General features: G+C 35.1%; 1 protein-coding gene across 2 annotated transcripts; it reads left to right on the forward strand.

Moving 5' to 3' along the window:
- The first annotated feature begins 439 nt into the window (after window positions 1-439).
- LOC146132270 (calnexin-like) lies at window positions 440-15,259 on the forward strand. Of its 2 annotated transcripts, none has more exons than XM_083397892.1 (14): window positions 440-579; window positions 4,599-4,678; window positions 4,871-5,005; window positions 7,568-7,715; window positions 7,996-8,064; window positions 8,197-8,399; window positions 8,510-8,620; window positions 9,030-9,180; window positions 9,502-9,696; window positions 10,779-10,919; window positions 12,013-12,125; window positions 12,361-12,439; window positions 12,993-13,192; window positions 14,010-15,259. In XM_083397892.1, exons 1-14 carry the CDS (start codon window positions 508-510, stop codon window positions 14,047-14,049), a joined length of 1,737 nt encoding a protein of 578 aa, XP_083254018.1. In that variant the 5' UTR covers window positions 440-507; the 3' UTR covers window positions 14,050-15,259. The 2 variants fall into 2 exon arrangements, with proteins under 2 accessions (XP_083254018.1, XP_083254019.1); XM_083397893.1 differs by having other exon boundaries at window positions 12,996-13,192.
- Window positions 15,260-18,711: the final 3,452 nt, after the last annotated feature.

An 18,711-nucleotide genomic window follows, 5' to 3' on the forward strand; every position in this document is an offset into this window, starting at 1 on the left:
ATTTGAAAATTCCCCAATATTCCCATTATTCCCGGGACCTTCAAAATTCCCCGAAAGTTTCCAAAATTCCCGGAAACTTTCCACCCCTTTACAACCCTACCCTAAACCAAACTTTTTTTTTAAATAGCCAGGAAAACCATGATCACTTAAATTTTAAACTTATTGTGTTACAATGAAATTTAATAAATCCATTATTTCTTATCTTTCCAGTGTGGGCATGGTATTTAGAGAATTATTGCTACAGCCTGACAAGTTTTTTTGCTTAAGATATATTTTTGTTTAAGCTTTAATTTTCTTGCTCCCCATACTTCCAATCAGTTCTTTACCCATAGCAGAAAATAACCTAATGTTGCAGCTGAAGTGTCACTATGTTGCAAGGATATTGATAATCCTTTTAGAACCTAATATAGCCTTCACCATACTGTTTTGTTTTAGAATCCTGAGGTGTTTAATTACATAGTATATTTATATTATTTGTATAGTTAGAAGATTTACGGTAGTTTCACCATGCGGAAATTTCTGTATCTTTGTGCAATTTTCCTCTTTGTTGGGGCAGTTCAAGCTAATGATGAAAATGTGGTAAGCATGTAGTAACACTTAAAATCCAGGATACCCAGATCAGTTAATTGATAAATTTAAGCACATTAAATAAATCAAAATAAAACAGTACTAAGTAACTAATAATACCTTTTTCTTGTGATGCCTCAAAAATTTGGTAAGTAGTGTTTTAAGTGGTTCTTTAATTATCAGTACATACCTTGAAACTAGTAAGAATCAAAGTTGCAACAACTTTGTATTGTATCTTAATGCATTTAACCCCTTTTTTATTTTATTTTACCCATTGTGAAAATTTTTTTTTTAATTTTTAGTTTAAATTTCAGAAGGGCCCGCCAAGACATTCTAGGTTTGACTTTGACAGAAAAAGCATTTAGAAAACGGTTGCCAAACCCTAAAGATATAGGCTCATAAGAATTATGTTGGAAAACCTGCATTCAACCTATTAACTGAACCTGAAAGGGATAGAAACTGTTAACCTGTTTTTTCTTACTTTAATTATACGCAATATAACACACTGCTTCTTAAAATGCCTTTTAACATCCGGTCACTCAATATAATAAGAAAATATTTAACCAAAGCATAGATTTTCAATCGTAACAAACATTAAACAAATTTGTTGTTTAGTAGTTTAGCATTTACTTTGCTCACCAGTTCTTCAGGTATGCTCTGAGCATTGTCAGGATTGAGTATTGTGATTTGTGAATAATAATTGTGTATCTCTGAAGTATTATATTGTTCACTATCAGACCGTGCTTGGATCATTTCTTTGAAATGAGAAGAATAAAATATAAAATTTTGTAGTCATTCATTGGTTTAGTGGGGAGGAGTTGGACCCCCTTATTTGTTAGTAATATCAGGGTTGTTCCTAAGCAAAAATTTACACTTGCCAGTTTGGCGAGCGGCTATCAATCTGCACTCGCCCGGACGAAATAACACTCGCCAAATTTGTTGGCACGCAGTCTGCAAATTTCCATCCTAGCGCGGTCATTTCTTGGGTTATCGTTAATCTGTCTTTTTCTATACGTAAACACCAGAGATTGAAAACTTAAGATTTTGCGCGGAGAGACAATTTTGCAGCTTGAGAATTGTGCGGCTGTAATAAAGTTATCTGTAAAAGTTGCTCGGCTGAAAATTGATTACTATATTGAAAACCGTTAGCATGACGAAAGTTTGGCGCGTTTGAGCGATTTTTCGCGGCTGACTGCATTTAACGTTAAGTTTACATAAAATGCGGCTATGACCGCAGCCGAGCGGGTACTTTCCAACCTAGCGTAAACATTAGTTTTTATAAAAGCCTGGTGGTTTAGTTTTATGCATGGATGAACAAATGGATGACCCATAGAGCAGTTTACGCTTAAATAATGTTTTTTAGTCGAAATATTTTCTACAATCTTTAGTGAAAAAAATAACACTGACAATTCCTCGCGCTCTCTTTTTTTCGTATTCTGTTTTTTCTGTACTTGCATGACATTTCACCGCAGGTTGCTTCGCACCACACTTCGCCTAACCCTTTAGTTCAGGGGTGGGCAATTATTTTTAACCGCGGGCCACATGAGAAATTTAAAATGTTGTCGCGGGCCGGGTCAAAAAAGAGGATCTCAAATGCACGTAATATGACATCATACTACGACGCTAAAAAAATAAATAAGCTAACGAACTTGTTATTACGTTAGGACTTGTGCGCAAATGTGCAATTTACGTCGAATTTAAAACAAAGGAAAAAATGTGACTATAGGCTATTTCAGTGTTTCTTAACCTTTTTTACTTGGGGCGCACCTAGAGACATATGCAAATAGGGCGGCCCACCTTGCGAGCGAAGCAAGCACGAATCTTTTCAGGTCTACCGCTATTTCTCTTAAATTGCCTGCATTTTATTATTATATAGGTTTTATATAGTTGCATATCTTTAAAGAGACTCCAGCCTTTAAGACTAAAAACCTTATTTTGTCCATTTAAGTCTTGTTCCGATTAATTTTGAACTTATTTCGTGTTTAGGTCTTATTTAGACTATTTTAGATCTTATTCTGTCGTGGTTATTACTTCGAGTATGGCATTATTATGTCGGTGGTCTCAATAGGTCTACTATGGTAGTCTATTTATAGATTAATTACTGATTTAGATAGTGTTGCTTTGTAGGTCTTATTGCGTTTTCTACTTAAATGGCTTGTGGAATCAATGAGCTAAGCTTAATAGGAAAGTAAAAAATATATGTTTTATATAATAGTATAAAAGGACCTACATTATTTATTCCTTTTGCTCGCGGCGCACCCGGCAGCCTTCTGCGCCCCGGCGCACCGGTTAAGAAACGCTGGGCCATTTGTTTTAAAACGAAAATTTTTATTTAGACATAGAGGGGAACGTCAAGCATTGAGCACAGATAAAAAAATGCACATTGCTTGATATATTGGCCTTTGTCAATTTGTGGGTCGAGTTGACTAAAAAATTAAGGTTAAATACGTAAAAATTTCCCACAAAAAAACTTACAATGTTTTTTAGCTTGTGAAGATTTAAGTTACCGATGTGTTATACCTTGGTACAATGGCCATATTGCAAAGAAGGCATAAATCGGGAGAAATACACAACATGGCATTAACTAAATTAGGCTGACAAACGTGAATTTGTATGTTTCAGAGTTTAGACAACGGCATGTATTTCGTTCATATTTTAAAGTCGGAATACATTCGAAAGCAGCGCAATATATGTATATATATTAGGGCTAAGTTTGTTAAACTTTTGTTGGACAAAGTGCCACAGTGCAGAGGACTTTTTTAATCTGTAAATATGGCCAAATAATTCGTGGGAGATACGAAAAAGACACAAAAGATTCGCGCGAAGCGCAAAAAAAATCATTTTAGTCTTTAAAACAGGCTTAAAATAGAGTTTGGATCCGTCCCTAGAAATAGTGTTAACGATACAACCAAACATGTAGAAAGTCGACTTGTTTTCGCTCGGCTTATGTATTTTAAGATAACTAAGCCGCGGGCCGGATTAAACTGCCTGGCGGGCCAGTTGGGCGAGTGGGTTTCAATCAGCACTCGCCAGGAGCAATTTGCACTCGCATTGGCGAGCGGGCGAGTGCTTATGCCCAACCCTGAATATTATCATTTTTTTCGGTTTTGTCAGGGTTAGCTCACTGCCCGAAGCAGCATTGTTTTTATGTAATTGGGTCACGTGTCTTAAGCCAATGCGAACCAAAGTTAACTGCAAAATCCATTTTTTGATCCCTTGTTGGTCAACCGTAAATGCAGGATGTTTTTCTCTTTTGTCCTTCCTTATTCGTTCAAGTTAGCTGATTAACAAGGGTGTATTCGACAAATGACAACATTAAGTCTAACCCTTTTTCTTGCTAAAGAACTAAAGTCGATTCTCTTAAAAGATGGTCTAACTGTGACTGTTCAAAGTCACGTTTTTTATGTAATGATAGTTATCACAAATTTATTCTCTATAACAGGGGTCGGGAACCTTTTTAGCTTAAGGAAGTGATAAAAGTCAAATATTATTCGTTGTATTTTTCATATAATACTCATATATATTGGTTATAGATTGGCAAAAACTTGTAAATTGAGCAGGGTCGTTTATTTTGTTCTCATTTAAAGGACAGAACATAATATGCCCCGAAAACTAGTTAGCGAAGTTTGCACAACTTTCATTACGGAGTTCAGTTGAAAGGCCTTGTAGATATAAAGAAATTAGCGTGAAGCGCCGAAAATTTGCTACTATTTGTAATAAAAAAGTAAATATAAATTTAGGAAAGTGGTTGTGGCCTTTATTCAGATTGTGCTGTTAAACGATAGCTCAGATTTATCTGCAAACAAGATTTTTTCATTAAAAGAGCCATATTGAGTCACAAAGGAGCCATACATGGCTTGCGAGCGATAGGACCCCTGCTCTATTAGCTTCCTAAGACCGCATGTTTAGTGTGTAATTGTCACAACTTATTTTTTCTAAATTGCAGCTTGTATTTTAGCTGACTTGGCACACTGCTAGGCCATATGAATAAAAAAAGATTGGCCTATTTAAAAAAAATGACTTTTTTGCAGGGTCCATCGTATACCACGCCAACTATCAGAGGAGATGTTTATATTCAGGAACCTTTTGACTCTGAAGATGCAATTGACAGGTAGACCTTTGACAATTTTGAAATAAAACTAACATCAGTATTCACATGTTTTTGTCTTAATTATAACAATATAAAAATTAATTGACTTTTTGAAAAGTTGCTGGCATTCAAATGCTGGAATAACATTAATGTAACTCATGATTCATTGCCTAATTATATTCATAATTAATATACAATTTTTTATTTATCTAGTTGGACTCATTCTAAAGCAACTAAAGATGATGTAGATTCTGAAATTGCAAAGTATGATGGGCAATGGAAGGTGGAAGGTGCTCAGGAAAATGCACTTCCTGGAGATACTGGTCTTGTGTTGAAAGGCAAAGCAAGGTTTTTAAACAGCAAATATTTCTAAATGTTTACTTAACTATTTTTATAAATTAATTGTCTTTTTACTGCTAAAAAAGTCATAGTCTTAATATACAGACCATCAAAGATTTTTGCATGTAGAATATTGGTTACTTTTTAATGTAAAAAGTTATTTACAATTCATAAGAGACACATTGATTTTATTGTTTTTGCCGGATTAAATTTGAAATATCTGAAACAAATTTTTTCCTGATACCTCAAATTGTTCACCAATTGCACAGGTGCCCCAAATTTGCTCATGAGCCAAAATTCAGTTGGTTAGGTGCCTAAATTATCAAAGCTAAAGTGCAAAAAATTCTTTGCATTAGATCACATTTCAGAAAGCAACCCTTTTCTTCCGACAGCCAGATGTTTTGTTTTTAAACTTTTAATAAATCTATACTGCTTAAATATTTTTGACTTTTATTTAAGTAATTATTTTATTATGACTTAGCGATTTGTATGTATTTTACTCATAGCAACTGACGTTGCCAGTATAGGCAAAATATACATTACTTTAACAAAATGTCGGATCCTGGTTTTACTCCATTTTTTTAATTTTAAGTTTTATTTGTGTAGTGCACAACTAGGTTCCATTTAAAACTTTTTGTCTTTTTGCCTACTTTTCATTCTGTATGTTACAATGGAAGTTTCAAACAGGCTGGTAGAATCTTGCCAGCCTTACTGTGACAAGAATATTTGGTGTAAATTCTTTTGGTCTATATTTTCCGCTAAATTTTAGTGATGTGTCCGCCAGGCGCCAACGAATGTATACAATACATCTTGCCTTGATTAAAATAAACAAAGTTATAGTTAAGCCAAACAGTTAAAACATTTTAAATTAACAAGGTGAAATTGTGATTTTAGGTTTGTACCCAATTTGCAACATTTGTTGTGACATAAAGCAATGCGAAACTATAACCTGCAAGTGCACATGTCTGCTATTCAACATTCTTACAGTGTTGCATTAATAGGTTGTTCTTGAGCAAACTTGTGCGGTTGTGCATCCAGATATCCAAAAAGGGGGGTCCTTATTTTAAACTTAGGAATTCACCTTTTTTCCATCTAATGTTGATAACATCATAAAATGGTGATTATAATGATGTCATAAATTATAAAAAAAACTAATCCAAAACAGCCAATTAACGTCCAGCAAAACCAAACCTTTAGATGCAAAGAGAACATGTGTGTTGTCGACACTCCTGTCATGCACCAGCTGCCAAACCGCTTAAAAACGTTTAATGTGCAATCATTAACTTCATGCAGAAACAAAAACAAGATTGCAAAATATATGTGATTACTTTTGGTAGAACCATGTGCATGACTACGTTAAATTACAACCACATCTCCCGCCACCTGCAATACTAAACAAAGATAGTTTTTCCCCGAGCGATTAACGTAACATCTGCCACGAGCTGTGCTATGTGCCAAGTCAACTAAAATACAAGCACGTCTTACACCAGTGGTTCTCAAACTGAGGTCCGCGGTCCATTTGGAGTCCGCGAGACAATTTTCTGGGACCGCGAAGCACCTAACAAAAATCAACTAGACCTCCTGAAGGAGAACATTTTAATTGCAATGTGTTTGCGCTCATCAAAAGCTACAATTAGTTGTTCATTCACATAATTGCATGCTTTGAGCTGAATTGTGCATTGTGACGTCATAATGATGCTTTGTGCTAATAAGAATTTCGTTCCTACAGCTTGCTGTGCTGCCATTGTAGGTTGAACGGTCGCGGTTTTAAAACTTATTGTGATTGCTTCACTCAAATAAAGTGATTTTGTTAGCGTTACAATACTAAATACGGCATCAACAAGCCTAAAACTGTAAGTGCACCCGTCCCATCCAAACGTGTTATTTTATGTTTATTTGTGTGTATTTTCAAGGGGACTGCGAGCAATTGACAAAATTGCTAGGGGACCGTTGGGTAATTTTTTAGAAAAAGTTTGAGAACCACTGTCTTACACAAACATCAGACAAGCACGGACAGCGCCCAACTTTTTTGAGCGTGAAAAAATCGGAGACCGTTTTATTTATTGTTGTTAATTGTCGAACACACACTTGCTGATCAGCCAACCCAAACGAAAGGCCAAGAGAAAAACAATATCCTGTTTTTATGGTCAAGCAAACAAGAACTGAAAAACGGCATTTTATGTTTAATTTTGATTTCGCATGACCGTCTTAAACTTCTTAATTGCGTTAAAAATATTGCCACTTTGGACGGTGAGTTAAACCCTGACAAAAACGGACAAAAACAATACTATCACTTACCAAAAGGGTGAGGGGGAGGTCCGAACTCCAACCCACAGAAAGGTGACTTCCGCAAGCCATGGAAAATAATGCCAGGTTCACTCGTGTCGGAATTCAGGTAAAAATAGCCTCTCAAACTATATGCATCAACAGAAATATGTAATGTTTTACATATAGTTTTATCATTTGGCTTAAGCCTAGGGTGACTGAGCTGATGTTAAATATCTGCTTACTTAAAAACTTGTTTGCTATCTAAGAAAAAAATGCTGTATAATATATAGTCTGCATTTATAGGCATCATGCAATTTCATCAGCTCTTGACCGACCATTTGTTTTTGATGACAAACCTTTCATCATGCAATACGAAGTAAATTTTCAAACTGGCATCGAATGTGGAGGTGCCTATGTTAAGCTACTGTCCAACTCAGAGGATCTTGAACTGGTAAAAATTTTGTTGCATTTTTAAAGTATAGGTAATGCTTTTGACACTGTATAATAACTTTCAATGTATTATTTGTAGAGATAGCATAGTGCATATATTTTTTTAAATGTTTTTGAAAATAAATTTCTGAATTATTGGATTGCATGCTCGTATTGCTCATGCACTAGTTTGTCTTTACTTTGTAAAGACAGCTCTATTCTTTTGTACAAGCTAGATTGTTTATGCTGATAGTAAAAAAAACTTTTCTGTTCTTGAACTTTCTGTTTGATTATTTGTACAGGAATCATTCCATGATAAAACCCCTTACACCATTATGTTTGGGCCAGACAAGTGTGGTGAAGACTACAAGGTGAGAAACTCACTTTTTCCAAATGTTTGCTAACATATTCTAATGTCTATGCAAATAAATATATATAAGTAAATTACGCCACCTTTTTGTTGTTAAATTACTCAAATTGATACGCTTTTGATTATTTTTCAGCTTCATTTCATATTTCGCCATAAAAATCCCAAAACCGGTGAATTTGAAGAGAAACACGCCAAGAAGCCCACAGTTGACATCAAGAATTATTATACTGACAAGGCCACCCATCTGTATACCTTAATGATTAATCCAGATAACTCATTCAAGGTCTACATTGATCAAACTGAAGTCAATTCTGGCAATTTACTTGCTGACATGGAGTGAGTTTTATGTAGTTAGTTGAGAAAATATGTTTTGCCAATGAGAAATAAAAACTACACATTTATGACTAACACCTGTAAACTTAAAAGTAAAACCAAGTGTTCTTCAGACCACCAGTAAACCCTCCAAAAGAAATTGAGGATAAAAATGATCACAGGCCAGCAGATTGGGACAGCAGAGAAACCATTCCAGATCCAGAAGCTACCAAGCCAGATGACTGGTTGGTTTTATTACATTAATGTTTTTATGTCGTAGAAGTGTAACTTAAAGTAATTTGACAGATTTCCAAAATGGCTTATCCTGGTTTTACTTGATTTTAAAGTTTTTATTGTTTATATACGAATTAAAAGCGCCGTCAGCGGAACAGTGATAACAAGCAGAATCCTGCTGAGAACAGGTTTTGGTTTCCATGAAGATACACCCTTCTACACTATTCACAAGTGTTTAGTTTATCATGCCCTTTTACATTTTTAGAAAGTCCATCTTTAACTCTGTCAGGTTAATGCTTCTCTCCCCATGTTATGTGTTAATGCCATTCAAACACCATAATGTTTTATAAAAAAGGAGTACCTGGCAGCCGGACTACATTAACTAAAAATGCAACTATGCCAATAGATATTTTGTATTAGGGACGAGGAAGCACCTGCCAAGATCACTGACCCTGATGCTGAGATGCCAGAGGGATGGCTAGAAGATGAACCCCTTTACGTTGATGACCCTGAAGCATCAAAACCAGATGATTGGGATGATGATATGGATGGGGAGTGGGAAGCACCAAAGGTAAGAAACGTTTTTTTTTTTGCTGTTGTGTGTTGCATGTCACACTGAGGCAGAATCATTTCACCCAAACAAGATTAGCAATACCAAGAAGTTTGCTTGTTTGTTTTTTACCTTGTTTATTCATCATACTTTTAATAAATACACTACTTATATTTACTATATTTAATGTAAAATATATTTTTTACACTAATTTGTACTTATAGAAACAGTTTTGCTTGATAACATTGTCAATAATTTTTGTAAAAATTTAAATATATAAATTTTTAAAAATAGTATGGCACCTTTATATTTCTATTGCTCAAAATTGTATTTTACTTCCAGATTGACAACATCAAGTGCAAAGAAGCCCCCGGCTGTGGTACCTGGGAACCACCAACAATTGCAAACCCTGCCTACCAGGGTATCTGGAGCGCCCCGCAAATTCCCAATCCGAATTACCAGGGTATTTGGAGAGCACGGATGATTCCAAACCCAGATTATTTTGAAGACCAAGAACCATTTAAGATGACTGCGATTGTAAGTGAATTTGTTTTACTTTAATTTGTTATTTTGTTAGTATGTTTGAGATGATGCTGTGTAAGGTTACCATTTGTAAAGACTGTTCAGACTGTGCCAGTGTTAAACTCTGTTGCTACCATTTATTTTTATCTTTTATCAATAAAACCTTTATTTGGCTGCTGTGTTGATAAAATTTCCCTCTTCAGTCTGGCCAATGTAGTGCTTCTTAACCCATGGGTCACCATCACCACCGAAAATTGGTTTGCTGATCAATTTTGTTGGGTAGCTGATTGCAGTAGTTCACATGGTTAACTTTAATAAGATGAGTTCTGAGCGAGATTTTTCCCAAATTTATGAAAATTGTGCGAGAAATACAAAACATGGCTTATATTTTCATTCAAAATTTATTTATACCATTTGTCTTACATTTTTTCACTTACATAACATTCAGTGAACAGAATTGGGTCGCCAAAACTTGGCAGTTAAACTTATGCCTAGTATCTAGGTAAAAAAAGGTTGCGAAATACTGGGCTACTGTCCACTAACCAGAAATCGCCCTGGCGAATAACCCTCAAAAAAAGGTAGCATGCCATCTGCAAATTTGTGCCCTACAAGTAACCTAGTTTTTGTCAGCCTCATAATTGCATGCATATAAATTGACTAAAGATCAACCGATATCACTTTTTGGACCGCTACCGATACCCATACCCATTTTTTTACAATTTTGTTAATCGATACTCGTTACCGATACTGATTTTTTTTTTGTATATCTGGAAAATGTTCAAAACTTGATATAAATGAAAATAAAATCCATATAACGTTTTAGTTTATATACCTATATTAACTACCATTTTGCATATTGCCTTGACATGCTGCTAAAACCCAATTTTTTGGATTTTTTTTTTTTTTTTTTTTATCTAAAAATGGGTTATTTGTTTGTAAGGAAAAATTATATCATATTTTTCTAATAAAATATTGGCGAAGTATCGGCTTACATATATCGGTAGAAGCCAAATATTTTCTGATATCGGTCTATCTTTAGATTTAACCATGTATTCCACGATATTAGGTTGACATTAAGTTTTACACTTTTTTAATAGGGTGCTGTTGGGTTTGAACTGTGGTCTATGAGCGAAGACATTATGTTTGACGATATTCTCATCACTTCTGACAAGCAAATTGCTGATGATTATGCTGCCAAGACTTGGAAGCTTAAAAAGGCAGTAAAGGCTGAAAATGAGGTTTGTCTCTACAACTGTCAGCTCATTAATTCCACTTTTCCCCTATTTCCGTTATGTATTGTATTGCAGTTAGCTTTAGGTAACCAATCCACATTGCAGTATGCTTGGTTGATTAGGAAGTTTTACCTTCCTGTCTTTTTGCGCTATTGGATAAACGGTACCACACTGCAAGCCTTTTTAATGCCTGCCAAATAAATATTAACTCCTGTTTTATTTGGCTCTATGTTTCAAGTAAAACGTGTTTTCATTTTTAATTAACATATGTATGTTTTTTTAAGTTTTGTCATTGCCCTTATTGTCTATTTTATAATTATGAACCTAATAGTTAAGTGCCATATCCATTTTGGGTTTGCAATTTTTTTGGATTTATTTTTTGCCTTAGGTATTTATGTAAGTATTCTTGAATATCAGGAATTAGAAAGAATCAAACAACAGCAGGAAAATGAAAAACTAAAGAAAGAAAAACGAAAGAAAAAGGTGTCCTAGCTTTGCATGTGATTTAGAGGAATGCTAATAAGTATAGAATAACATGATGAAGTACAGATCATACTGTGGTTCCTTATTTTGATATATTTTTTTGCTGTAGTAGAGCACTTCAAATAAACTCCAGCCTTTTGCTTTTTCAACTCCCCAACCATCTTGCTACTCAAGTTGTTTTTTATTGTTTTAAGTTTAATATTGAAACTACTACCAACAGAAAAAAAGATAAACCCTGATATAAAATTTAGCTCTTTATATGTATCTTCTTTAATCCCGCTAAACATAGAAAAGAAGCCGGAAACGATCTTCACGAAAAAAGCATCTTAGACGCAACAAGGTTTTTTTTCTATCTAGTCTTAAATTGGTGGCTTAGTGCTGTGTTCTTGTTGAAGCAATAGTGTGACAAGTTTTTACTAGACTCTTAACATAGAAGGATGTGAAAGGTGTGGAAAAGGGGTACAGAAATAGTTGTCTGGAGTATGGTTGTTGGTCTAGTAAACAGTAAAAAGGTAACATGCTCGAAGAAATTTCAGAGTAGTTCTGTATAGTTTTTTTTACACTTTTAACACCATCAATTCAGTCACTTAACTTGTATAATTTATTTTTTCCATAGCCTGGATTTCTACAAGGATTGCTCGCAGCCACGGAAGAACGCCCCTGGCTCTGGATAATCTATGTTTTGGTCGTTGGATTGCCAATCATTTTGATTGTTACATTCTGCTGCAGGTAATATCATGAATATAATTGTTTACAACATTTGTTTATATAATAAGCTTTAGGTTAAGTGCTTCATTATAAATCAATAACATAAATTTTGCTGGTGTTTACATAGTGGTTTTATTCGGCATATTGTTTTATTTGATAGTCTGCTGGCCGGTAAAGTGCAATTTACTCCCTCTCTCTCGCTTTGGTATTTCTAAACTAATTATATTTTGCAAAACAATGTTGACTCCGTTTACAGTGGAAAGAACAAGGCAGATCCAAAGAAAACTGATGAACCAACTCCCGATGATCCTCATGATGAAGATGAACAGAAAGAAGTAAGCTAGATTTTTATTCATGTTTAGGATTGGTGAAAACCCTTACGAATGCAAACACGAATGTTTTCTTTGTAAGTTGCGCTGTTCAAAACCCTTAAGAAAAGATGTAGTATTTATATTTATGTTTGAGCTTATTGCAGTGGTCGGCAAACTTTTTTGTTGGGACCCAAAGTACTCTTTATAGAGCTTATGTAGGACCACTACGTAAAACCAATACCAAAACATTGGCGGATTTAGAATATTTGTTTTTAGTGTGAAATATTACACGATGCCTTGATGTCCCAAAACATTTACATGCGATAATGTAAAACATAGTATACAACGAAAAATTTTGCTACGCCAAGGCATATAAAAATTCTATGCCACACAAACTTTTAATTAAAGTGCAATGAATGTAGGAGTATCACACGGCCCACAACTACATGATGACACTAAGCTATTCAAAAGAAGGTCGCGGCCCACAGTTTGCCGGCCGCTGGCCTGTTGTATTGTTGCATGCTTCTGACAACCATTGGATTTAAAACTCTACTAAAGTATTTCTTCTCGTCTTTAGCAGGATGGTGATGATGAAGGTGCAGAGTCACAGAGGGAAGATGAAGAGGGTGATGCGTCACAGGAGGAGGCTTCTCAGGGTGAGGAGGGATCGCAAGGTGAAGAAGAGGAGGATGCTGGGAGCAAGGGAGACAGCAGCGGGAAGCCGGTAACCAAGGCCGATCTGGAGGAAGATGAAGAAGACGACAGCGGCCCTGTCCGGTAATTCATGGCTATTTAATAATTTACTTAATTACTATGCTCTCTGAAATATGGCTTGTGACCGGACTGGTGATTCACGCTTTCAAAACTAGAAACCAGATTTGTGAAGCACCTGTTTTAATAATTGCGGTTGTGTCAAGCTTATTTCGATTATTACGTTTTGTGTGTAGTCTGTCGAAAGGACGGGGCTATTTGAATATATTAGATTCCATCAAACGGGCTAACAGTCGAAAAACAAATAGGATGGGCGCGAATCGCCGAAAAATTTACTACTATGTGTGTTAACAAAGGAAAAATAAAGTTGGGACAGCGGTCGTGGCCGCGTGTAGTTATATTTAGATTAACGACGGAATAGGTTAGATTGAAGCATAAAAAAAAACATTTATACCTATTAAGTTTGACAAACTTTCGTTTAAATAATATAGTGCGCCCTTTGTCTGTAAAGATGCCCCCAAAATGCGTAAAACATAAGAGAAATACAGAGGTTTTAAAATTCAAAAACAGTTTCCATTTAAGATTTTAATGCAGACAAAAAATAAGAGTTTGGCGAAATCATGACTGGATATGTTTTTAGAAAGAGTGCTGTATTATGTATTCATATATACATTTTATATATATGATGTTACAACCAAACCAAGAAAACATCGCGCTTGCTTTTACTTGTGTGCCTTACTGACTTCATAGTTAACATTTTTTTTTAAATAAACCTGAGTTTTTAGATGTTTTATCGCTTCCCTTAATACAAAGGCTAATTCTGAATGGCGTTTAGAAGCACTTGAAACTAACATTTTTTATTTATTTTGTGTTTCGTCTACAGACGATCGCCGAGGAAAAGAAAGCCCCGTGTCCAGGACTGACCAAATGATGGCAAGAAGAACGGACAGATTGCCAACAAAATTGGGTGGACTAAAAATAAATAAAGAAATACATACATCAAATTGCAGTTGGACTTGGCACTGTGTACCTCTCGTGCTTGCAGAACCTTGCAAAAAACTGCTGCTAATGTGTAAAAATTGAGTTGACATAGTTATATATGCGTGTGGACACCTTAATTGTTTCTACATATCATCTCTATATATTTGTTTCTATTATGCTTTAATATGTATAGTTTAATGGCGCGAACGCCTGAACTGGGTGGATTGGTAGCGACAGTGCTTTCATTTGTCTAGATGTTTAATTTTGTAGAGTATGTAACGTGCAACTTACAGTGTAGCAAAGTTTATTGCAACTGTTAATAAGGTATGTCTAGCGGCCAGTGAAACGAGCGGCGGAATAGCCCACTTTATAACTAACCTAATGCCGTTTTCGTTTTTGTAGTGTGTGGATCACATCACATCTTACCAACAGTTTACTTACTTTAGAGTCCCTTCCTTTGGTGAAAATCGCCTCGACCACTATATTTCGTTAGTTTTAAACAGCCATATAAACCTATTAAACGTCAACACTTTTCAAATGTTTATATTTCTCGGTGTTTAGTAAAGTTTGTCAAATTATTGGAAATAAAATTATCTTAATTTTTTTACCTTCGAGTATGTAATGTCCATAGGCCCGTTCGTTTAGTGCTTCTCTTGGTGTATCAGCGTTGCAATCTGAAACGGCTTAAGTAGCCCCACCCTGTTTCGTGAAATCCAACACCCAATGCACATGTTCTTTCTGATCGCAGTCCACACTATGGTGCTATGCAAACTATTTGCTAAAGGGATTGGGGATCGCCGCTGTGCTGAAATGGTAGGCCCACACAAACAACGAACAGCTTTTGGAACGCTGTGTTTTGTTGTTTAGTCACAATGTCGCGCTTTTTACCTTTCTTCACTTGGTACCACGTGAAAACCAACTGTATACTGTGGCGAAGTGAGCACCCTCGAATATAAAGTTGTTGTGTTTTTTTAGTAATTCGTTACCAACTGTTACACGAGTTCACGCATTTTCACCGGAGCCCTTTCTTCACGGCGTTTGGACGTTTTGTAGTTATTTTTTTGTAGGTCCACTTGTTTTGGTGAATTGTGATTGTTGTGTGTTTCCATTTGGATTACAAAGCAATAAACAAGAACAAAAATGTTGTATCTATTACAGTATACCGCACGATAAAAACGATGGTATTACTAACGGACTTCTGGTGTTTAAAATCGTCGCCAGGCAAAATAATTTAAAACTTTTTAGAAAATCTGTTTTAGATGCCATTTGTATGCCGATCAAATGAGCGTTTTTCACTTGATGTGTTATTTTTTAATTGTATTAATAGTAAAGTTAACGAAGTTATCCAATTGTAAACTAACTTGTTGTATAGTCATCCGCAAAACAGTACATTTGCCAGTTTTCATTTAATTAATGTATCCGATGTGCAGTAGTCCAGACTTGGACAACTAGATTTATTTTAGCTTTTCAAAATTAGATTAGAATTAAAATTAGAGCATTTTAGTTTTTCCAAATTAGATCGTTTTGAGTTTTTTTCAAATTAGATAGGAATTACCGAATGCCTAAATAATCAAATTTCAACTAGAATCACATTTCGTTTTCAACCAATTTAATTTAATCACAATTTATTCTTATAAGAACGTGAATGGTAAATATTTGTGTGCTAATTTTTATGCTTTTTAGCCTGTAAAAATTACATACAAGTCGATCCAACCAGAAAATTTTAATTGGAATTCTGTGTTTAAACTGAGAGACTAAAAATGCCGTTGGACAAAGTAGCATTTTTGGTAAAATCCAAATTAGATTAGAGCAAACAAGCAATTCACAAATTAGATTAAAAGTAGAATTAGCCGCATTTTGCTCTAATTCAATGAATTAGAAAACTAGAATTATCTAGTTGTCCAAGTCTGCAGTCAATATATACGTGCAGTCAATACTAAATTTGCGGGACGTGATGTGGTGCGCTGTGAGCTGTATTTACTAAAAATAAAGTTATGCCGAATTTTTCAACTATGAATTACAGCAAAATGACAATACGCACTTCGATATTTCGAGGCATTTTGTGCAAGTTCGATTTAATGGGATCGGATGATGCGTTAATCAGTCTCTCTATCTTTTGAAAAAAAAAACATTTACAATTACTGCTAGATTTGTAAACACAAAGGCACCCTACTAAACAAACTCTTTAGCATATTATTTGTAAGTGGTGTAGTTATATCAATTAAATAAGTTTGCTAATGCAGTGCCTTGCTTCTAACTATTTTTAAACTACCCCGGCCATTCTTGATTTGTCGTGACAATTATATTGATCACGCAAATCTGTTTTGCATATTGTTGCAAAATTATGATTTTCTTAGTAAACTTTTGAAGCATGCGTGTTGATTACAAGTCTCATTAAACTAATTTGCCTCGACCAATCAACCACACTATTACTTCAAGGTATTTGCTGTAGTCTGATTACAAATCCACCCAGTTTTTGTTGGCTATCATGGGCAAGCCGGCAAATGCCGGCAAGCACAACCACTCGCTGTATTGACTAGACATATATATTGATATAAGTTTCGCATATACAAGTTGAAAGTTTGCATGAAAGAGAAAAGGCGACACGAGAAAGCGGAAATGATTTATAACCCGAAGCCTTTTTGGCAGCCGGGAACTGCAACAATAACGCGTTCACACTAGTGAAATACTTTTATCTATAACGGAAATATGTGTCACGATATAACATTATGTGTGAAACAGTCGAATGCTTTGTTCTCAGTGTGACAGCGAGTGTTTGGTAAAAGGCGTGAAAAGTGACAAATCATAAAATATTTGATAAATACACAATACAATAAATTCCAAATTATCCACTAATTATTACTTATGACGCTACACTTTCAACGTTGACAACTGGTCATATGACGATCGAGATTAGACACCTATTTTGATAATATGTTCAAAGCCAATAACAAGCTAGATTGCAGGATGGCAGGTTGAATGTTATTTAGTAAGCTGATATCTTGAAACTGGCCTGTCAGCGCAAGGCACAAAAACAACACACACCGCGTATGTAATCTGATTTTTGTTTACTGCCAGACAAATTGCAAATTAACAGCCAATGTAGACTCCGTCAGGGCGACAAAAAATAAATAAAATATTGGGCACTAAATTTAAAGCAATTAAACTACGCTCTAACTATGTCTATGAGAACCGGAAGATTATATGTGCTTGGCAAAAACTCTTTTACACAATAACGTATAACTATAGCTACAGAGTCTATCTCAGTGGTCGGCAACCGCCGGTCCGTAGCATGGGTTGCCAGATTAAAATTTTAATTTAAACCCAAAAACTGTACGTAAAATGCCGAAAAAAAAGAAATAAGTCAAAAACAATGAAATGTAGGTTTCTATTTAAAACACATTAACTTTCGTTTAAACATACTCCATGGTTGATGGGTAAGATAAAAAATCTCAATTAATATTAACCACTCGTGAGTTTCAAAACAAACCAGTGTCGTGCGACCATATGAGTTGCATTGCAAAATGATTATTATTTTGATGTTCAGGCCGGAAAGTTTTCGAAACAAACGTATGCATTTTAATTACTTCATTGAAAAAAAATTATAATAAATTACCTTTACTGAATATTTGTTGTTTTTTAAGGCGGGCCGCTGAAAAACTTTAATTTCAAACCGGTCCGTAGGGCCAAAAGGTTGCCGACCACTGGTCTATCTCTCAAACATACACAAAAGTCGTTATGTCAAAATGCAAAAGCCATTAGCAGATAAGTTGTTCAGTCGCCGTACAGGTAGGCTAAGTTGTTTCAGTCGCCGTGCAGGTAAGTTGTTCAGTCGCCGTACACGAACAATTAATAGCTAGTGCTATCGTTAATCTGCGAGAACAAATAAATTTCTCGAAACTAGGCAAAATAAATAATTATTATCTATAGACTCATTTCAAGGGTTCATTTTGTGTTTGTGGTCGTTTTTCCCGAAATCCTACTGCAGGCATAAGCTTTTAAATTACCTTTATTAAGGATAAAAAATGTGCTTCGAACAGAAAACATTCTTTGGAGGTTTGTGCAAATCCAACGTATTTTAAATAAGGCCATTATACACGTATAGTAGGCCTACGTTCCATAAATCCCATCCAACTCGAAAGTTTAACATGATAAACGCACCGAATGTATTAATAATTATTTTAACGTGGTTTCTGTATAGCTGTGGCCTTCACAGGAATCATACTTATATGCGAAATTCAACTTTATAAATTGTTTTGTATCGAGTAATGTACGAATATTGATGGAACGCGGTTAATATAAGAATGAATACAACACGATAAATAATTAATTAGTGGGCAAAATGGGCTTACCACAAATTTTGTCCGCGTTGGTTTAGTTATATAATATATAAAAACATCAGTCAGGTCCCTTTGTTTTTGTAATTATCTGACAGGTTTCATTTTCATCTCACAAACTTGTTATAAAGTTTACCCTTCGGGTTATAACAGAACATTCAGCAAGTGTATACCCGCTTCACCCTGTGTGGTGTTCTTCTAATGCGCGGTACCAAAAGATTTTGATTTACTCGTAAGCATCTTGATATAATTGTCTGTTAACGACAA

This window comes from Ascidiella aspersa, chromosome 9 (assembly GCF_963924565.1).
Source record: "Ascidiella aspersa chromosome 9, kaAscAspe10.2, whole genome shotgun sequence".
In the NCBI taxonomy this organism is placed as follows: Eukaryota; Metazoa; Chordata; class Ascidiacea; order Phlebobranchia; family Ascidiidae; genus Ascidiella; species Ascidiella aspersa.

Coding starts and splice junctions, on each gene's coding strand:
- LOC146132270 (XM_083397892.1), top strand. CDS start 508: ATGCGGAAATTTCTGTATCTTTGTGCAATTTTCCTCTTTGTTGGGGCA. Junction 4,679..4,870: donor TCTGAAGATGCAATTGACAG/GTAGACCTTTGA, acceptor TTATTTATCTAG/TTGGACTCATTCTAAAGCAA. Junction 9,181..9,501: donor GGGAGTGGGAAGCACCAAAG/GTAAGAAACGTT, acceptor TTTTACTTCCAG/ATTGACAACATCAAGTGCAA.